This window comes from Rhinopithecus roxellana, chromosome 1 (genome assembly GCF_007565055.1).
Source record: "Rhinopithecus roxellana isolate Shanxi Qingling chromosome 1, ASM756505v1, whole genome shotgun sequence".
Lineage (NCBI taxonomy): Eukaryota > Metazoa > Chordata > Mammalia > Primates > Cercopithecidae > Rhinopithecus > Rhinopithecus roxellana.
The window spans coordinates 150,834,787-150,853,273 of record NC_044549.1 but is presented as its reverse complement, the minus strand read 5'-3'; the positions used below and the strand labels follow the sequence as shown (position 1 = coordinate 150,853,273).

Here is an 18,487-nt window from a genome sequence, read left to right as displayed (position 1 = left end):
CTTTTTAATTCTACCTATATGTGGGATAGAGCAGAATCAAAACATTTCACCCAACAAACTCGAATTTCCCAAAGGTTCACAGTGTATATGAAGATGGCTCTATTTATGGGTATTCATAGAGCATTGCTGAGTGCCTTTCACTCTCCCTCTCCACCAGGAGTGATAATCTGCATTTACCATGCTTTGTTAGGTCTATGTCATTGGTAAGGTGACTCATCCAACAAATATATTTGATGTGACATCTGCGTGTCAAGCAATATGCTAGGCTTTGTTCTTTACCATGTTCTACATAAGGACTAAACTCAAGAAATGACTTTATTAGCACCCTGTTCTAATCAAAACAGTAAACTAGCCAGTGATTCAGTAGAACCCTACATTCACTCTCAACTCATATGTAAATAGGGAGAAATAATCCTATAGGAGCTCTCCAAATTGTTTTTGTAAAAGTTTCCTCATGTTTGATACACACTATGAGGTGGCCTCTAACTGACTCTGAGGACATTTTCCTCAAAAAGAAAAAGCCCTTCTCGTGGTTAAAACTGATTTTGTATTACACTTCAAATTCAGGGAGTAGGCCAAGCTTCTTTTTGGTGAAGTAACATGATCAATGGTACAAAAGATAAAACTGAATTTTCCTGTGTTTATTGTAACCATACTGCACAGATAAAGGAAACGGGGAAAAAAAAGAAAAAGGTCAAATACCAATAACACCTATGGAAGTAGGTAATGTGGATAATATATATAAATAAAACTCACAGAAACTCTAAGATATCATTTTAGGATATATTTTAATCATATCCTTCCTTATCAAGTCTTTTACTATTATCACTAATGAGCATAAATCAATTTCACAAACTGCCCATGATATTAAATGTGATGATTCCAAGAAAATGTCAAGACTGGTATTTAGTAAATGTTATCTTTTTAAAAATTTCCATAATTGATGAAGTCCTGGTGGAAAACATATCTAAAAGGCATTTTCCAAGTCTGGGAAATCTAAAAACTTGATAATTAAGGCATGATTTGCCTTTCCACAAAAATTCCAATCAGTTCCTATGGCATCCTATACTTTACCACATTTCTATTGCTTAAAACTGTACTGCAATATGACATTACACATTAACCTACGCAGACATAAAGTCTCCAACTTTCACTCAAAATCACATAGTTCCTTTCCTGTCTGTTTTTAAAAAAATGGTTATATTATCTTTGAGACTACACTAGTAAATAAATGTGTTTTCCATTAAAACAAATACTAGTTCCACTATTTTATTAAATTCCTCTGGGGCTGAGGTCCAAACTTATGTAATGGTCTACCTTGAAGGCCTGTCAAAATGCTAGAAACTAAAATAAGGAAAATTTAGAAACATAGTCAATTTGTGTCCCACTGAATGAATCTAAGAACAAATAAAGAATATACAACAGAGAAGCTAATAAAAATATATTTGTTAAATTTGTGATATTCCATTTAATATATATCAAATCTTCTAGAACTTCATATCAAACATCATTAAGCCATTTTCTTATATCTGACCTACAGATATCTTGGAATACATATGCCTGTCCTCCCTGAGTATCAGCACCATAAATATACATCCAGAATAATAAAGCTGAAAGGAATTTCGGAAATCACTGATAGTAACCCTTTTATGCTGAAAATAAGGAAACTAAGTGGAAGAGAAGAAAAATGACTTCCCCAAGGTCACTAGGACTCTGACTCCAAGTCCAGTATTTTTTCTCTGACATCATTTTACCTTAGACTGAATCAAAAGCCTCTTTTATTTATATCTTCTTTTCAAACAGGTTGCGTTTCAAACCAAGCAAAAGAATAAATACAGAGAACTGCAGCATACACAGAAGACTTATTTAATGCTGCTATCAATAACCTTAAAATAAGAGAAAAGAAGAAAAACCAGTGAGGTAATCAAGAGTTGACAGAAAGAACCTTTTTCATTAAACCCAATCAATACTGTATTTCCCCATCACTTAGCCCTTCACCAAAGAAAGTGAAAACAGAGTGAGTATGTTCCCTCAAGGCTATTTAACACTAAAATGACTTGTTGGTCTCAACTGTAAATGTAAGGACCAGACATGACTAAATCTGAAATCAATGGCAAAGGTTATTCCTCATTAACCTAACATTAAGAAACCTAAGCCAGTCAAAATAGAAGTGGGCCCTTTTCCAAATTTGCTGCACCACCCACTCCCTCTAGGTTTCTGGGGCAAAGAGATAAATTAATATAAAGATGCTCCTTCTTTCAGCATTCCCACAGAAACTGCCCCCTGCATCAGTGGGTGCTCTGGTAAGAAAGAGGTAAAGGTTGAAGGTGTTAGGCAAAGTAAATACTAAGTACAAGAAGGGATGGCCATTAGGAGTTGGGTTGGGGAATAAGTAAAGACATGAAGTTCTCAGTATTTATCTAACAGCTATCTATCAAATTAAACTGGAGTAACAATATGTTTGGAATTTAGTATCAAATGAAGAGATATTTGTATTAGCCCAAAATACTGATTTATTTTCTTTCCCAACATTTTCATATATATGCAGAAATTCCCTCAGAGCCTGACTAGTACTGATGCCATGAGCACATTAGTCACCACTGGAATTAATTTCGTTTTGATGAATTATTTCTAATCACCTACTATGTAGAAAGCATTGAAATGACAGGGCCCTTGCCCTCCAGGAACTCACTCTCCAGCTGCAGAGACAAAGAGGTACTTACAGAGTAATTATAAGACAAGACAGACTAACTGCAGACAACAGTGCAGGGTACAAAGCCTGGGGCAGGCAGTGATTCATTCTACCTGGAAGGATCTGCGAAGATCTGGCAGAAGAGATGGGAGTTGAGCTGGGCTTTGAATAATGGGCAGGACTGCAGCAGCGTGGATAAATGAGGGGTTGTCTCTGGGTAAGTGAAGGATAGGTGTGGAGGTTAATGGCATCCCTCGTGGAGAAATAAAAACATCTATAAACTAAAAGAACTGAAATGGATAGATGCAGTAAATGTTCTATGAATGTCAAGAAGGTTTGGGTCAGTTAGAGTAGTATGTGGGGAAGGGTGGAGAAAGAACCTTGATTGTGGAGCCTATTCATATTGATGATACAATAATAAACTGTTTGCTCTTAACCAGGCATTGAGCCCACATGTGTATTTTTAAAAGACAGATTGTGGCTAATTTTTTTAAATTAAGAAATTACTGTTTTTCTTGAAATACAGACATTAAAGGAGAAACGGTCCAAAATAATACAGCAAAACTCTAACTTGGAACACAGTAACGCAAATCAGGCAAGAGTTAACAAATCTTAATTATATACTGCCTTACACAAAAGAAGACAATGATTTTCTCAGTATTTCTATATCCCATTCCCAAGCACATGATATAGAAATACTCCATAGGTGTCTAGCAATATAACTTGACTATAGATATTTAAAGGCAGCTACGCAACATTTATATTGCTCCAGACACAGAACAGGCATATAGCTCTTGCTACCAGCACTGGGCAATGGGCCCCAAAAGGAGGCAGCTGTGGTGCAGCAGTAAGGAATAGCCTTATCGCAAATTTCAGTCCTTGCTCTGCCTTTCATAGTTGTATGACCTAACGCCCACTATGAGTCTCATTTCTTTCTTCCATGAGGTGGGCAGGTGTATTGTAATGAGTCCTGTTTTCCAATTCAAACCCACCAACACTTTTCATATACACCCTACCAGGTAGACATCTCAAGGCTAATGTCACAGATACTCAACTCCAAGTGCAAGATATATAATGGCCTGAGACAAAATTGAAGTGCCAGTTCAACCAGATTTTGAATTCAAATAATGAACCCAGGTGCATAAAGCTTGCTGCTCTTCAGACCTTACAGATGTCCGCATAATCTCAAAGAAAACCAGCTTCAGAATGAATGTAGTTGCTGAGCATGAAAAAGACAGCAGGCAGGACAGCAGTTTCAGTGAAAATAACAAGAGTCAGGACCAAGGAACCTCCATCTTCACCAGACTAAAACTTATCCCAAAGGGGCAGGCTCCTAACCAAGATGGTAGTTCCATTAGCAGAATCATCATGAATGGAACTGTAACTCATAAAGCCATGTGGTAACCCAGAAAATGCACTCGGGAGCATTTCAAAGAAGGGAGCTTTGTGGCAACACCAGGAAAAGCATAATTTCAAAGCAAGTTTCCTTCTTGGTCCTGCTTTTCTCATGACCTGTAGGTGGAGAGGGAGGAGTAGATAGAATGCCTGGGAAACCAGAGCTGCAGAATGTGGAGGCGGCCTGGCCACAATGCTGCCAACTCCTTTCCTGAGCAAAAGCTGCAGAGGATAATGGCCCAGGGATTGTCAGGGAAAGACAGGTGAGGCAACGAGGCAATGAGGAATCCTCTCTACTTTTCTGAAAAGAAAGTATATCTCCAGTTTCTCAGAGGAATATCCTGTAAGAAGACTACAGAGGATACCTGGGTTTCTATCATTGTGACTTCCTTTCCTAGAATTCTGAGCTTCGGAACCATCATCTCATATGCCATCTCTTCTTCTCCTAGCTAGACTCGCGTTGCAAAAACCCACTACAGTATCCTCTGAAGCAACAAAGCAGGACAGCAACACATATGTGACTCGCCCCTCACTGAGAAACTTTGGTTTCCATAGAATTTGAGATCCTCTGTATTTTCCATCATGTTATATTAATTACTCAGATATGGATGAACCTTTTCTGTTGCGGCCCCTGTGGGTGACTCTGGATGACTTTCCTTTCTCAAATGTAATATCGTGTGTAGAAGGTATATTGTGTAGACAGCTAGAGCTATTTGACTGAAAACAGAACCTGACACCTATTCTAACCAGGAAATTTGAATACAGATCCCTACTTTGGGCACTTATTTAAATTCTGTCCCTGTTTCTTAATGATTTTTAAAGCATTATCTGATTCTAGGACACTGTGAAGGTGATCTGGGTCATCTTTTGAGTTCCCAAAATTAAAATACAACATTTAAATCACCAGTACAATTGAAAAAAACAAAAAAAAACTTTATGAACTTTTTACCCTATTTTATCTTTATAACTTATGCAACTTATCCAGGTTTATAGTTCTTCTTTCATGAATTTCACTCTTCCCTTCAAACCCCTTTTAAAAAAAAATCTATAACACAGCACACAGCACACTGATATAATTCCTAATCCTTGAAGGGACAAAATAAGCCTCAATTGGTGTCAAGAGAAAGACTGATATTTTGGACAGATTTCTTTATTAGTGCATTGTGAGTAATTAAACCATGGGATGCAGTTAGGAACATCCAAAACAGCACACGAAGAAAATAGTTTTGTCCTTCAAGTAAGAAGCAGGGAAAAGATTTGTGTTTCATGTTCCCAGTCACGAATGTTTCTCCTGGGGTGAGGGGAACCACAGTTAATGGCTTTTCAGGCTAAAGAGGCCATTATGGCTGGGCGCAGTGGCTCACGCCTGTAATCCCAGCACTTTGGGAGGCCGAGACGGGTGGTTCACGAGGTCAGGAGATCGAGACCATCCTGGCTAACACGGTGAAACCCTGTCTCTACTAAAAATACAAAAAAATTAGCCGGGCGTGGTGGTGGGCGCCTGTAGTCCCAGCTACTCGGGAGGCCGAGGCAGGAGAATGGTGTGAACCCGGGAGGCAGAGCTTGCAGTGAGCCGAGATCGCGCCACTGCACTCCAGCCTGGGCAACAAAGCACGACTCCGTCTCAAAAAAAAAAAAAAAAAAAAAAAAGCCCTTATATATTCTTTTTTTGGGGCGGGGGCACAGTCTCGCTTTGTCACCCAGACTGGAGTGCGGTGGTGCGATCTTGGCACACTGCAACCTACACTTCCGGGGTAGGTGATTTTCCTGCCCCAGCCTCCCAAGTAGCTGGGATTACAGGCATGCACCACCCCACCCGACTAACTTTTGTATTTTTAGTAAAGACAGGGTTTCACAATGTCGGCCAGGGTGGTCTCAAACTCCTGACCTCAAGTGATCTGCCTGCCTCAGCTTCCCAAAGTGCTGGAATTACAGGCGTGAGCCACCGCAGCCAGGCTAGCTCTTATATATTCTTATATATAACTCGTTTGTTTTTCAAAGACAGAAACTGAGGTCCATTTCCAGGACTGGCAGAGCAGAAAGAAAACTAGATTAGGAAAAACAAACCTGAGTTCAAATTCAGAATCTAACCAGTCCTGTGAAACTGAGAAGTCGCAGGATCTCAGCGTCCTTAGGTGGGGAGGAGAGATGCTAACTTCAGAATCCTTCTTCCTCTGAGGCTTGCTCAGTGAGTCAGGATATCATTTCCTCATGGATTTAACGGCAACGGAAGAACTGCGGCGACACAGGCAGTATGCTAAGTGCTGAGAAATCTAGTGCTGACCAGGTCCTGTGCTTGGGAACTGAAGTTTTCACCAAGAAGACGAGGCATGCGAGCATTCCATATGATGATGCAGCTCAGGTTTGGGACATCATTAAGCACAGGAAAGATTCAAATATAAGCAAAAAAAAAAAAAAAAAAAAAAGAAAAATGGTGCCTTGGATGGAATGTTTACATGCCCCTGCCCCTGCCCAATGCTGAAATCCTAACCTCCAAGATGATATGAGGAACTGGAAGCCTTTGAGAAGGGATTAGGTCATGAAGGCTCTGCCCTCATGAATGGAATTAGGGGTCTTACAAAAGAGACCTCAGAGAGCTCCCTTGCCCCTCCTGCCATTTGAAAAAGCAGCAAAGACTGCCATCTATGACCCAGGAAGCAGGCCCTCACAGACACCCAATCTTCTGGCACCTTGATCTTGGGAATGCCAGCCTCTCGAACTGTGAAAAATATATTTCTGTTGTTTAATCCACCTGTGCATGGTATTTTGTCATAACAACCAGAATGGACTGAGACAGAAGAGATCATCATTATAAATTATATTGGTGTATAAAATGTCTAGGCATCATGGATGTGTTCCTAAAGAAATTAATAAAATCATTAATTTTGTTTAAGGGCCACAAGTTATGAAACAAAGGGATTGGAACAGGTTGGGGACTCTCAATCCTGGCTGCATATTAGCATCGTATAGGGGCTTAAAAACAAGCAAACAAAACTAATGGCTGATGCCTGGGTCCCAGACTGAACACACTAAATCAGACTTTCTAGGTGTTGGGCATTAGTACATTTTAAAAATTCCCAGTTGATTTCATTTTGCAGCTAGGGCTGAGAACCACTGGCTTATATAAGCTCTAAGTGCTAACATTTTGTGATTCGACATACAGATCCTATTTGTCCCATGTCATTCTTTACTTCTAGGGAACCAAGTTTGGTCTTAGGCCTTAGGGCCCTCTCTACTGACTCCTAAAAAGTCATGAAGAAAAGACTGTATAGAGTACAGTCATCCCTCCCTGTGTTCAGGGTGAGGAGTGGTGGTTACAGGACCCCCACCCTCAGGATACCCAACCTGAGGATCCTCAAGTCCTTTACATAAAATGGCACAGTATTTGCATAGCATGGTTGTACTATGGTTTTCTTCTTGAAATATTTCCATCCATGGTTGTTTGAATCTTCAAATGTAAAACCGTCAGCCCAAGTTTCAATTATGAGGCATTAACGTAAGTGTGATTAGAAGCGTGGAGTCTGGGAGGCCTACAAATACTACAAACTAATCAAATCACTAACAATAGGCAGAAAAAGAGCAGTTTACAAAATTTGTGTTTGTAAAGTCACTTGACTATTCAAAGGCAACTGAGTGTTTACTTGAGAGTTCAAGAATAAAGTAAACAGTCTTATATATATGGGTATTGTAAAACTATTAACAATAAATAAAACCCAATCTTCCACCTTCACATTCTTTTCTTTCTTTCTTTTTTTTTTTTTTTTTTTTTTTTTTGAGACTGAGTCTCGTCCTGTGGCCCAGGCTGGAGTGCAATGATGCAATCTCAGCTCAATGTAACCTCCGCCTCCCAGATTCAAATGATTCTCCTGCCTCAGTCTCCCAAGTAGCTGGGATTACAGGCGCCCACCTCCACGGTCAGCTAATTTTTGTATTTTTAGTAGAGACGGGGTTTCACCATGTTGGCCAGGCTGGTCACGAACTCTTGACCTTGTGATTCGCCTGCCTCAGCCTTCCAAAGTGCTGGGATTATAGGTGTGAGCCACCAGGCCCAGTCCCCACCTTCACATTCTATAGTGTTTTGTAGTTGGGCAATTACATTATTGACCTCTATCAACCCTGCTCCTTCACCACTCCATCGCCACAAACATGCAATTCATGAGGAAATAGTACAGCCAGGAATCATCCAGGCACCTTCCACTCTCCACTCATAGTCTACCTCTCATGAGGTTCTGCTCATTCTACCTCTACCCACTCTTTTTATATCCATGGCCACCAACTTCGTTTCAACATTATCTATAACCTAGACCAGTAGTTCTCAAACTTTCTGTTTTCAGGATCCTTTACACTCCTAGAAATTATTGAGTGCCCCCAAAGAGTTTTGTGCTTATGTAGTTTATATCTCTCAACATTTACTGTATTTAGAAGTTACAGTGAAATTTTTCAAATGATTATTTATTCATACAATAATAAGCTCCACTAAGTGTTAACATAAATAGCATGATTTAATAAAACTTATCTGTATTTTCCAAAACAAACAAAAAGGAATTAATGAAAAAACTACTTTATAAATTATTTGTAAATGTTTTTAATGTCTGGCTTAATAGAAGTCATTGTTCTCAAGTCTGCTTCTGCATTCAATCTCTTTTGATATCTTATTGTGGATGAAGTACGTAAGGATAACCTGGCCTCACAAAGAAACGTGGTTGAAAAGAGAGGAAACTTTTAGTACCTTTTACAGACGATTGTGGATATATCACACAGTCTCTGGAAAATTCCAATGGACACTTGTGACAGAATGAGTGAAAATGGCAAATAACTAGTGGTATTAGGAAATTTTTTTTTTTTTTTTTTTGAGACGGAGTCTTGCTGTGTCGCCCGGGCTGGAGTGCAGTGGCGCGATCTCGGCTCACTGCAAGCTCCGCCTCCTGGGTTCACGCCATTCTCCCGCCTCAGCCTCCGAGTAGCTGGGACTACAGGCGCCGCCACCTCGCCCGGCTAGTTTTTCGTATTTTTAATAGACATGGGGTTTCACCATGTTAGCCAGGATGGTCTCGATCTCCTGACCTCGTGATCCACCCGCCTCGGCCTCCCAAAGTGCTGGGATTACAGGCTTGAGCCACCGCGCCCGGCCAGGAAATATTTTTTATGAACACCATTTTGACCTTGCGGATCCACTAAAAGATTATCAGGAAGCTTCTAGGGCCTCTGTACTGTACTTTGAGAACTGCTGGTCCAGACTGATGCCCTAGCCTCCTCACTGTTCCTTTGCTTCTACTCTGGCTCCGCTGCTATCCATTCTCTTCTCCAAAGCCAAAGTGCCCAGTTAAAAATACAAGTTGCATGATATCACCCCGTACTGCTGATCTTTCTTTGGACCCTAGATTAAAATACAAAATTCATCTTAGGCTTCTCAAGGTCCTGCAGTTCTTGCCAAGCTTTCCAACATCATCTGTACCCCTCTCCCCTTTGTTCTCGTTGCTCCAGCTATACTTCAATTTCTTCAAAAGCACCGAGCTCCCTCTCACATCAATCTTCATGCAAGTTGTTCTCTTCTGCCTGGAATGTTCTTCCATCCCTGTATGCCTATTTCATCTTTTGCAGCTCAGCTTAAATGATTCTTCCTCAAAGAGGCATTTCTTCACCAAAATAGAGGTAATATCTTCATTTTACAAATCAGCAAATTGAGGTGCAAAGATATGAAGACACTTGCCTAATGTTCTTACAAATAATAAGACCATAATTTGAATTCACATCCCACTCCAAAGTCCAGGTACTTAATCATTCTGCTATGTATCACTTAAGCTAAACAAACAGACAAAAAGATTAAATCTTACAGGGCTGTCTTTAACTTGGTGTTAACCTCTTCACTCTCCAAAACATCTGAAGCAATTGTTTATGTTTATGGTTAAGAGAGTCTGGCCCTCGGGGCCCAAGTCTCCCAGTGGGTCATTAGGTATCCCCTGTGGCAACCCTTGATATCTTCAAGGCTTCTGGCATTCAGACAGGAACATCTGAGCCAGGAGCCTAAGCCCAGCACATAACAACATAGCCATGGGACTGCTTCTTCAGTCCTGCCCTGAAGATCTCCATCAGCTTTCCATTTCTCTCCTCCACCCTCGGGGCTCTAGACCACACATACAGCAAAACAAACCACGTAATCATGTTCCACATTTCTTGAACTTTTCATCAGATTCACCCCAACAATAGTTTCCCAGCTTCAAGTCACATTAAGTTATTTCAGATTCAGGGCTTCCTAGCCCTCAGTGTGGTGGGAGATAAAGGCAGATTATCTGCAGTGTGGGACTGAGGGCCATGTGACTTTTAGTCATCTTCTGATTCCATGAATCTGAACAAATCTCATTGCCACTTGAGGCTTAGTTTTCTTTTTTCTAAGATGGGGCTATCTCAGCAGACTGCTATGAAAAGTAAAAGAAGCAAAAATTGTAAAGAAATTCTATAAATCCTGAAGTCAAGTTATTATTATTAAAATTTATTATTATAGATGATTAATTTATAGGCATTTTGCTTCTAAGGCTTCTCCCAACTCACAGATGCTTAGGAGGTAGTCTTAGAATCAGAGCCCTTTAGATGTGGTGTACCTTTCTTTAGAAAGTAAGAAAAGTTCTGTAATTCCATGGGTAAGCCAGAAGATAAAATCCAAAATGTAGCATATCAAGTCTTTCTCCTATGTCTAACAAGGCTGTTTTGCGGAACCATCATAAAATCTATAATAATTCTATATGTCAAAAGCAAATATACATGATGATCATGCATTCAAAGAAGAGATAAGAAAAAATTAATCACTATTAACACATTTTCCAAAGCAAATCTACAAATTTTCCAGAGCAAATTTATTCTCTCACCAAGAATAAAAGCAATGTGTTTCTATACGAGTAAGCCCAGGACTTTTTAAAATACAATTTTATGAGACAAAGCTTACATTTCTAAAGATCTTCCAAAATATTCCTATTGCTTCCTCAAATGCAGAGACTGCCTCATTTCCTATAAATTGTTTTTCTCCTTCTGTTCAAGAATAACTAATTCATTAAAACTTTAAAGACTTAATCTCGAGTTATGGCTTGATGAGATCTCTGTGGGATGAAAGAAATCAAGAGATCACAATAACTGCTATTTTAAAATGTTCTTACAATGGAAACATAATTTATTGATGAGAACGCACTGCTGTAGAGAGAACAGAATTTTAAAAACACGTTCAAAATATCAGTTTAAACCCTAAGATGGGTTTATTAAAGTTAGGGGTCTCACTGTTTTATTTTTTTTAACAAACATCAAGCCAAATATCATTTAATTAGGCTGATTTTATAGTTCAGATATGAATCATACTTTTAAAAGAGAAAATGTAATCAAAGTACTTCCTATAAATGTAAAATATCACCTGTCATATAAATCTATTCTTGACCCATATATTGGCCAAAACTATTGCAATTTATAAAAATCTAACTCATATTCCATAAATCACATGATTAAACATTTGACCTTTACTGTCAACTTTCTTCTTGAAGTTTCTATTTCCTATGATATTTTCTTCCTCTATGCAAAAGGATATGTTTTATAATAAAACTGTTGATTGAGTATACTGTTAAAACGCTATGCATCTACCAAAACAATTTAAAATAATACTGAAATATTTTGAATAACCACAATTTTTATAACAGCAGAAACAGGGACTCAGAAAGATAAGGTAAATGAAAATCAACAAAACTGGGCAAATTACAATGACTACTTTGATTTATCTTACCATGTAGTGTAATTCTACCCCATCACTTTTTAAAGGGATCAGTGTATGAAATCGAATCTTTAAATTATAAAAAATTCTGAAGATCTTTAGGTTTTAAGATAGATTTTTCCTGATTGATTATTCTTTTAATGTTCTGGTTTGAGGTAAGAAACTAAGCTATATAGAAATATAATAAAAACACTCACATCACTTAAAATACCTAGATTTAGGCTTAATCAGTTGCTGTGCTCTTTCACAGAGGATCTCATTTGAAAACTGGAAGAGTAATATTGATGACCTCCAAGGTTCGTGGCCACTCAGACATTCAGATTCTGTAAACACCTTTCCCTCCTTGATTGTGAGTTTTACCCTTTGTCTGTAATAACTTATGAGTCAAAACATACATCATTTCGTAGTCAATCATTTGTACTAGTGTTTCTATTCAAAATAAAGCAAAAGGTTGGACATGAATAAGCATATAATTCATACGGATGTGCTAATAGTCTAGATACAGCAAGTTAAGTGGCATCAACATTTAGGAAAATATTCTAGTGTGCCTGACTCATACAGCCTTTTTACACATAAATAATGACTCAAATAATGACTATAAGAACACTCTTTTCTCATTAGAAAGTGCACAAAATAGAAATGTTCTAAAGCCTTTTTCACGGTTCAATGGCCTCATCCAACTTTCCAGTTCAGGGTCTCCAATATTTCATTTTCAAAGATCTACAGCCCACACACTGTCTAAGGGGCTTATTAACCCTATGTTGCCTATAGGTCTTCAATAATGCTATAGGGTGGTCATTGCTGAAGTCCAATGGCCTCCTTAGCCTATGCCTTCTTCTACAAGTTACCTCTTCTACTCTACCCTATATCTGTTCTAATTATAAAATAATGATCACAATGATAACAATAATACCAGTGGTTAAAACTGTGACATAAGACATCCAGTTCTTCACACTAGTTGACATTACTTTCTGCTGTGTTGCAAAGAAGGTAGGAAAGAAAGTCAACTGAATCTAGTCTCAATTTTGACAAAACCTAGTTGTGCAACCTTAGATAAATTACAAACTTGCAATGGCTCCAGGATTTCTCATCTATAAAGACAGAGATTTGCTGCACAAAAAGGATCCACTGTGCACCCTGGCCCTGAAACTGTGTGATGTGAGGCCGTACCTAGTCATTTCCCATGTTTTCATTCTGCGTTACTGTCATTTTAAATCTGAACCCTTTGCCATGATAATTTCAGGATCCCCACTGTATTTATAAAAATTCAACACTACACATATCAGAACTTGGTTAGCTAAGAAAAAAGAGAAGCAGAGATACTCAATGTGTCAGCCCTGAAATCAGAAACACAACCGTGGCCTTTCCCATCAAACTCTTGCCTTAGATTCACTTCCTAAGCCTCACTCCCTTAGAAATTCTGGTCAATGGAACATGTGTCTCACTGACAGAAATTCAGAGTGGAAATTCTTTATCAGGACAAATTATTCCAGTTCGCCACTTTACCATTTGTGAGTTACTTTGTTAGTTCACGATGATATGGCTTAGGAAGGCTAGTGGTTTCAAGAATAAGTCAAACATTAAGTGAATACAACATCAAAGTGATTATAAAACAGATTCAAATAGTTTTCTTTTTGGTGTTTAGCAACTTCCTCCCAATCCAGCTAAAGATTCCTCTCTGGAACTGATATGTGGAGGGTGCTATCTCTCTATAAATAAACTTATTCCATGCTATGTGAATCATGGTTGCTGACAGCAAATCAACAGATTAATTATTTGGCTTTGTTAGTAAAGATAATAGCACACTATCATCTTCCCAAAAAGCTTTTCCACATACCACACGCCCATTCTTCTAAGCTAAGCTTCAGAACAAACTGAAATGGTATACAAATACACGCAGGTCGCCCTTGCACTGAGAATGTCTTAATAGGTCCTGCCATCTCTCTGCCAGATTGTTATTGTGACACTTTAGCTATAGGAAGTCACCAGTCAGGATCTTCTCTGATAAGATGAACACTATGTCGAAGAAAAAGGGAGGCAAATTAAATGAACACTGAAGAAAACCATAAACTCAGAAACTGCCTCAAATCTCTGTTTTCTAATGAGATGCTAAGGAAGAGCCCACAGGAAGCAGTAAATACGGTCCTTCCTTCCCATGCAAAATGAAGCCATGAAAATAAAGCCATGCAGAAGTAACCCATTGATCATCTCCAAGTCAACTCCAGAGGTCAGGATCAGTTTATCTTATCCGTTCACATATATCCCCCTATCATTCTTATTATCTTGTTTTTTAGAAGAGGCTGACTAGGATCAACTCAAAGATGTCATATAATTATCCCAACGAGAGTGCAAGCACGTACTTCAGAGATTGAGATATAAAAGTCACACTGAGTTCAGAACCTTGAAGTTCTCTGTAGACCACATAAGCCCTAAGAAAAGAAGGCCTCCAAATTATCCCTCCACAACAGAACAGGTTATTTTATTTTCCACTAGGTGAATTCCTTTGTAGAGGTAATTCAAACTATTGCATAAATCTCCACTTCATAAAATGAACATGCTATACTAATTGGACATAAAATAATACAGACTAGTATACTGCTCCTGTCTTGGGATCACAACTAGTTTTGTATACTCCTGAGATTTACTACTTTATCATCATCACAAAATAAGAAAATGAGCCTAGTATGGAGTGGACAATGTCATGAAAACCCAATGGAAAATGAAACAGGGTCGCTTCTTCACAAGGCTTAATCCCAAATTTCTGAGCTAATTCTGAGCCCCACTTGTCCAGACTTCCCAAGTGTCATCCTTCATCCAATGGACCTATCCATGTGCCTCATTGCTAGAAACCAACAGTATACCACAGTCAGAGTTGCAAAGAGACAAACTAGCCAACTGAGTACAGAGCAGGCTCCCTTTCTAGACAGTGCTGCCTTTCAGTTGTCCACAACAGGGGTAGAGTATCTGCAGAATGCAAATGGTTCTGCAGCCACAACCAGAAAACCAACAGTCTGATGGAAGCACAGATCTCTCCGCAATTCTGCTTTCATTCTCTCAAGCTGGGAACACTGGCCTGGCTTGAGCTGGGAATCATCATGTCGAAACTTTGGGTATCCAATTTCGCTTTGCAAGTAGAGACATATCCAAAACAATCATCTGTGGTCAGGGCTGCAGAAAAGCCCATGCCATGAAAATCTCTGATCAAGCTGAAGTTTTCTTTACACTCCTTGAAGCCAAACTGTGTATACTGTCTTGTTCCCTCAATGTCCCAGAAGTGTGAGTGTGCTAAGTATCGTAAGAGGACAGAAACGTTAATGAGCAGAGTCCTTGGAAACCATGAGAGGGGTTGGAAGAAAATTAACAGGAAAATGAAGACTGTGTAAAGGAAGTGAAAGGGCATGAGGGAAAAATGAAGAGGCGAGAAATTGACAAGGGCGTTTGAAATATGCAATGCCAAGTGTTGCTGGAGGAAGAGTTGGAAAAATAATAAATTTAAGTTCATCTGGTGTCTACTAGGTGTCTATCATGGATTATGAGGGATAAGGGAAGAGCTGTATTAATCCTTAGGTCTTCAGTGGGCAGCGTAAGTACTGTACTCTACAGATGGATGGATGCATGGACGGATGGATGCATGGATGGATGGATGGGAGAGCGGGAGAGAGAGAAAACCGATGAATGAATAAATGAATGAATGAGGTGGTCACTCACTCCCCTCAAGGACTCTACAGGCTCTTTTAGAATAAGTGCATCTATACATGTAATTCTTCTAGTCAAACCCTGGATTGATCAAAGTAGAAAGTGTTTTTGCTGAATATGGGGCAAGAAGCTATTAACTGACAGAGTGGTTGAAAGAGAGGTCTGGAAATGAGAGAAGAGGGGTCAGAATGTAAAAGAGGAATCCTGGTTCCCTTCCACGGGCGTCCCGAGGCGCTTTGAGGAAGGGGAGAGAGGGTGTCCGCCTCTGGGGAGCCCACTCTCCGGGCTTCTACTGACCTGGTCTCCGCCTCACCGGCCTCTTGCGGCCGCTGCAGAAGCGCACTTTGCTGAACACCCCGAGGACGTGCCTCTCGCACAGGGAGCGCCCGTCTTTGCTGGGGCTGGAGCGGCGCTTGGAGGCCGACACTCGGTCGCTGTTGGACTCCCTCGCCTGCCGCTTCTGTCGGATCAAGGAGCTGGCTATCGCCGCAGCCATAGCTGCTCAGCGAGGGCCCCAGGCCCCAGACTCTACTGCGCCCTCCGGCTCGCGCTCCGCCGGGGTGAGGGCAGGACCTCGGCGGCCAGGGACAGGGCAGTCGCGGGGAGGCAGTGCTAAAATTTGAGGAGGCTGCAGTACCGAAAACCCGGCGCTCACAAGGTTAGTCAAAGTCTGGGCAGTGGCGACAAAATGTGTGAAAATCCAGATGTAAACTTCCCCAACCTCTGGCGGCGGGGCGGGGCGGTCCCAGGCCCTCTTGCGAAGTAGACGTTTGCACCCCAAACTTGCACCCCAAGGCGATCGGCGTCCAAGGGGCAGTGGGGAGTTTAGTCACACTGCGTTCGGGGTACCAAGTGGAAGGGGAAGAACGATGTCCAAAATAACAAGCCGTGCCTCTGTTGGAGAGGCGCAAGCGTTGTAAGGTGTCCAAAGTATACCTACACATACATACATAGAAAACCCACTTACAAAGCAGAGTCTGGACCCAGGCGGGTAGCGCGCCCCGAGTAGAAAATACTAAAAAGTGAATAAAACGTTCCTTTAGAAAACAAGCCACCAACCGCACGAGAGGAGAGGAAGGCAGCAATTTAACTCCCTGCGGCCCGCGGTTCTGAAGATTAGGAGGTCCGTCCCGGCAGGGTGAGGTCTACAGAATGCATCGCGCCGGCTGCGGCTTTCCAGGGGCCGGCCACCCGAGTTCTGGAATTCCGAGAGGCGCGAAGTGGGAGCGGTTACCCGGAGCCTGGGTAGGGGCGCGGGGCGGGGGCAGCTGTTTCCAGCTGCGGTGAGAGCGACTCCCGGCCAGCAGCACTGCAAAGAGAGCGGGAGGCGAGGGAGGGGGGAGGGCGGGAGGGAGGGAGGGAATAGCCTCGAGGGCCAAGCACCCCTCGGGGAGAAACCAGCGAGAGGCGATCTGCGGGGTCCCAAGAGTGGGCGCTCTTTCTCTTTCCGCTTGCTTTCCAGCACGAGACGGGCACAGTTGGTGATTATTTAGGGAATCCTAAATCTGGAATGACTCAGTAGTTTAAATAAGCCCCCTCAAAAGGCAGCGATGCCGAAGGTGTCCTCTCCAGCTCGGCGCCCACACGCCTTTAACTGGAGCTCCCCGCCATGGTCCACCCGGGGCCGCCGCACCGAGCCGGTCTCCGCACAGGCTCAGAGGGAGCGAGGGAAGGGAGGGAAGGAAGGGGCGCCCTGGCGGGCTCGGGATCAGGTCATCGCCGCGCTGCTGCCCGTGCCCCCCAGGCTCGCGCGCCCCGGCAGTCAGCAGCTCACAGGCAGCAGATCAGATGGGGATTACCCGCCGGACGCAAGGCCGATCACTCAGTCCCGCGCCGCCCATCCCGGCCGAGGAAGGAAGTGACCCTCGCGCTGCGAACACCCGCGCGTCCGCTCGGGTGGGGCGGGGGCTGGCTGCAGGCGACGTCGGCTCGCGGAGGCTGCGGCTCCTGGCCGGAGCTGCCCACCATGGTCTGGCGCCGGGGGCGCAGGCGGGGCCCCTAGGCCTCCTGGCGCTACGGCAGGAGGCAGCCGAGCGCGCAACCCGGGCACTTGGGGCTGGAGGCGGAATCAGGGGCCGGGGCCAGGAGGCAGGTGCGGGCGGCTGCCAACTCGCCCAACTTGCTGCGCAGGTGGCCGCTCAGAGCCGCGGGCTTGCGGGTCGCCCCCCGCCGCCGCGCCGCCGCCTCCCCAGGCCCGGGAGGGGGCGCTCAGGGCGGAGTCCCATTCATGGGCTGAGGCTCTGGGCGCGCGGAGCCGCCGCCGCCGCCCCACCGGCTGGCTCAGCTGGAGTGTTAGCACCGCAGGAAACTCCGGGCAGGGGCAAGAGCCACCGAGATGGTGGGTGGGACGCAGAGCTGGCGGCAGCCAGAGTTCCTCCCGCACGGCCCGCCGACCCACGGAAGAGCGAAAGAGCGCCCAGGTGGGGCCGAGCTGGGGGCCGGGCTCCTGGAGCGCCGGGAAGCACAGCGCGCTCTAGTCAGGTTCCCTTTCCTCGCGCCCTCGGCTCCCAGACTCCCTTCTTTCCTCCCTCCCTCCCGCCACCCCTTTCCCTCCTCTCTGTGTTTTCTGTCTCTCCCCTTTTCTCCTCTCTACGCAATCCTACGTGATTGAGGTTTGGATGAGAAATTCTCAGAGGCAGAGCAAGGGAACTGCAGCTCGGGTCCCCTCTGTCCGGTCCCTCCCACAAGAGAAACACAACCACAGTGGGGGTTAAAGGACCCTAGGTGGGCAAAGAAGGGGTGAGAGATGGGGGAGCTGAGAAAATGCAGTCCACGCTCTCTCCAATAAGCTTGAGCACGTAGGATTCTCTGTTTAGTCAGGAAGAAAGTGAACACTGGAGAAAGTAACAATGACCTCTTGGACCTTATCATGGGCCCCACCTATGGCTCATTTTGGAACAGGAAAAAGTGTTTCCCTCCTTCTTGGAACCCAGATTTCTTGGTTCTGTCTGGAAAGC

The 18,487-nt window shown here is 42.8% G+C and overlaps 1 protein-coding gene across 4 annotated transcripts in view; it reads right to left on the bottom strand.

Annotated features, from left to right (window-relative positions):
• FGF12 (fibroblast growth factor 12) overlaps window positions 1–18,487 on the bottom strand; it is a 593,021-nt gene that overhangs the window by 246,237 nt on the left and 328,297 nt on the right. Inside the window, exon 1 of one of the 4 annotated variants that reach the window (XM_010373011.2) lies at window positions 15,828–16,224. The exons of the other annotated variants lie outside the window; for them this stretch is intronic. Coding sequence (XP_010371313.1) covers window positions 15,828–16,026 — 199 coding nt within the window. The 5' untranslated portion in view covers window positions 16,027–16,224. Of the gene's footprint in view, window positions 1–15,827; window positions 16,225–18,487 lie in introns of those variants that run through there. 4 annotated transcript variants of the gene reach the window in all.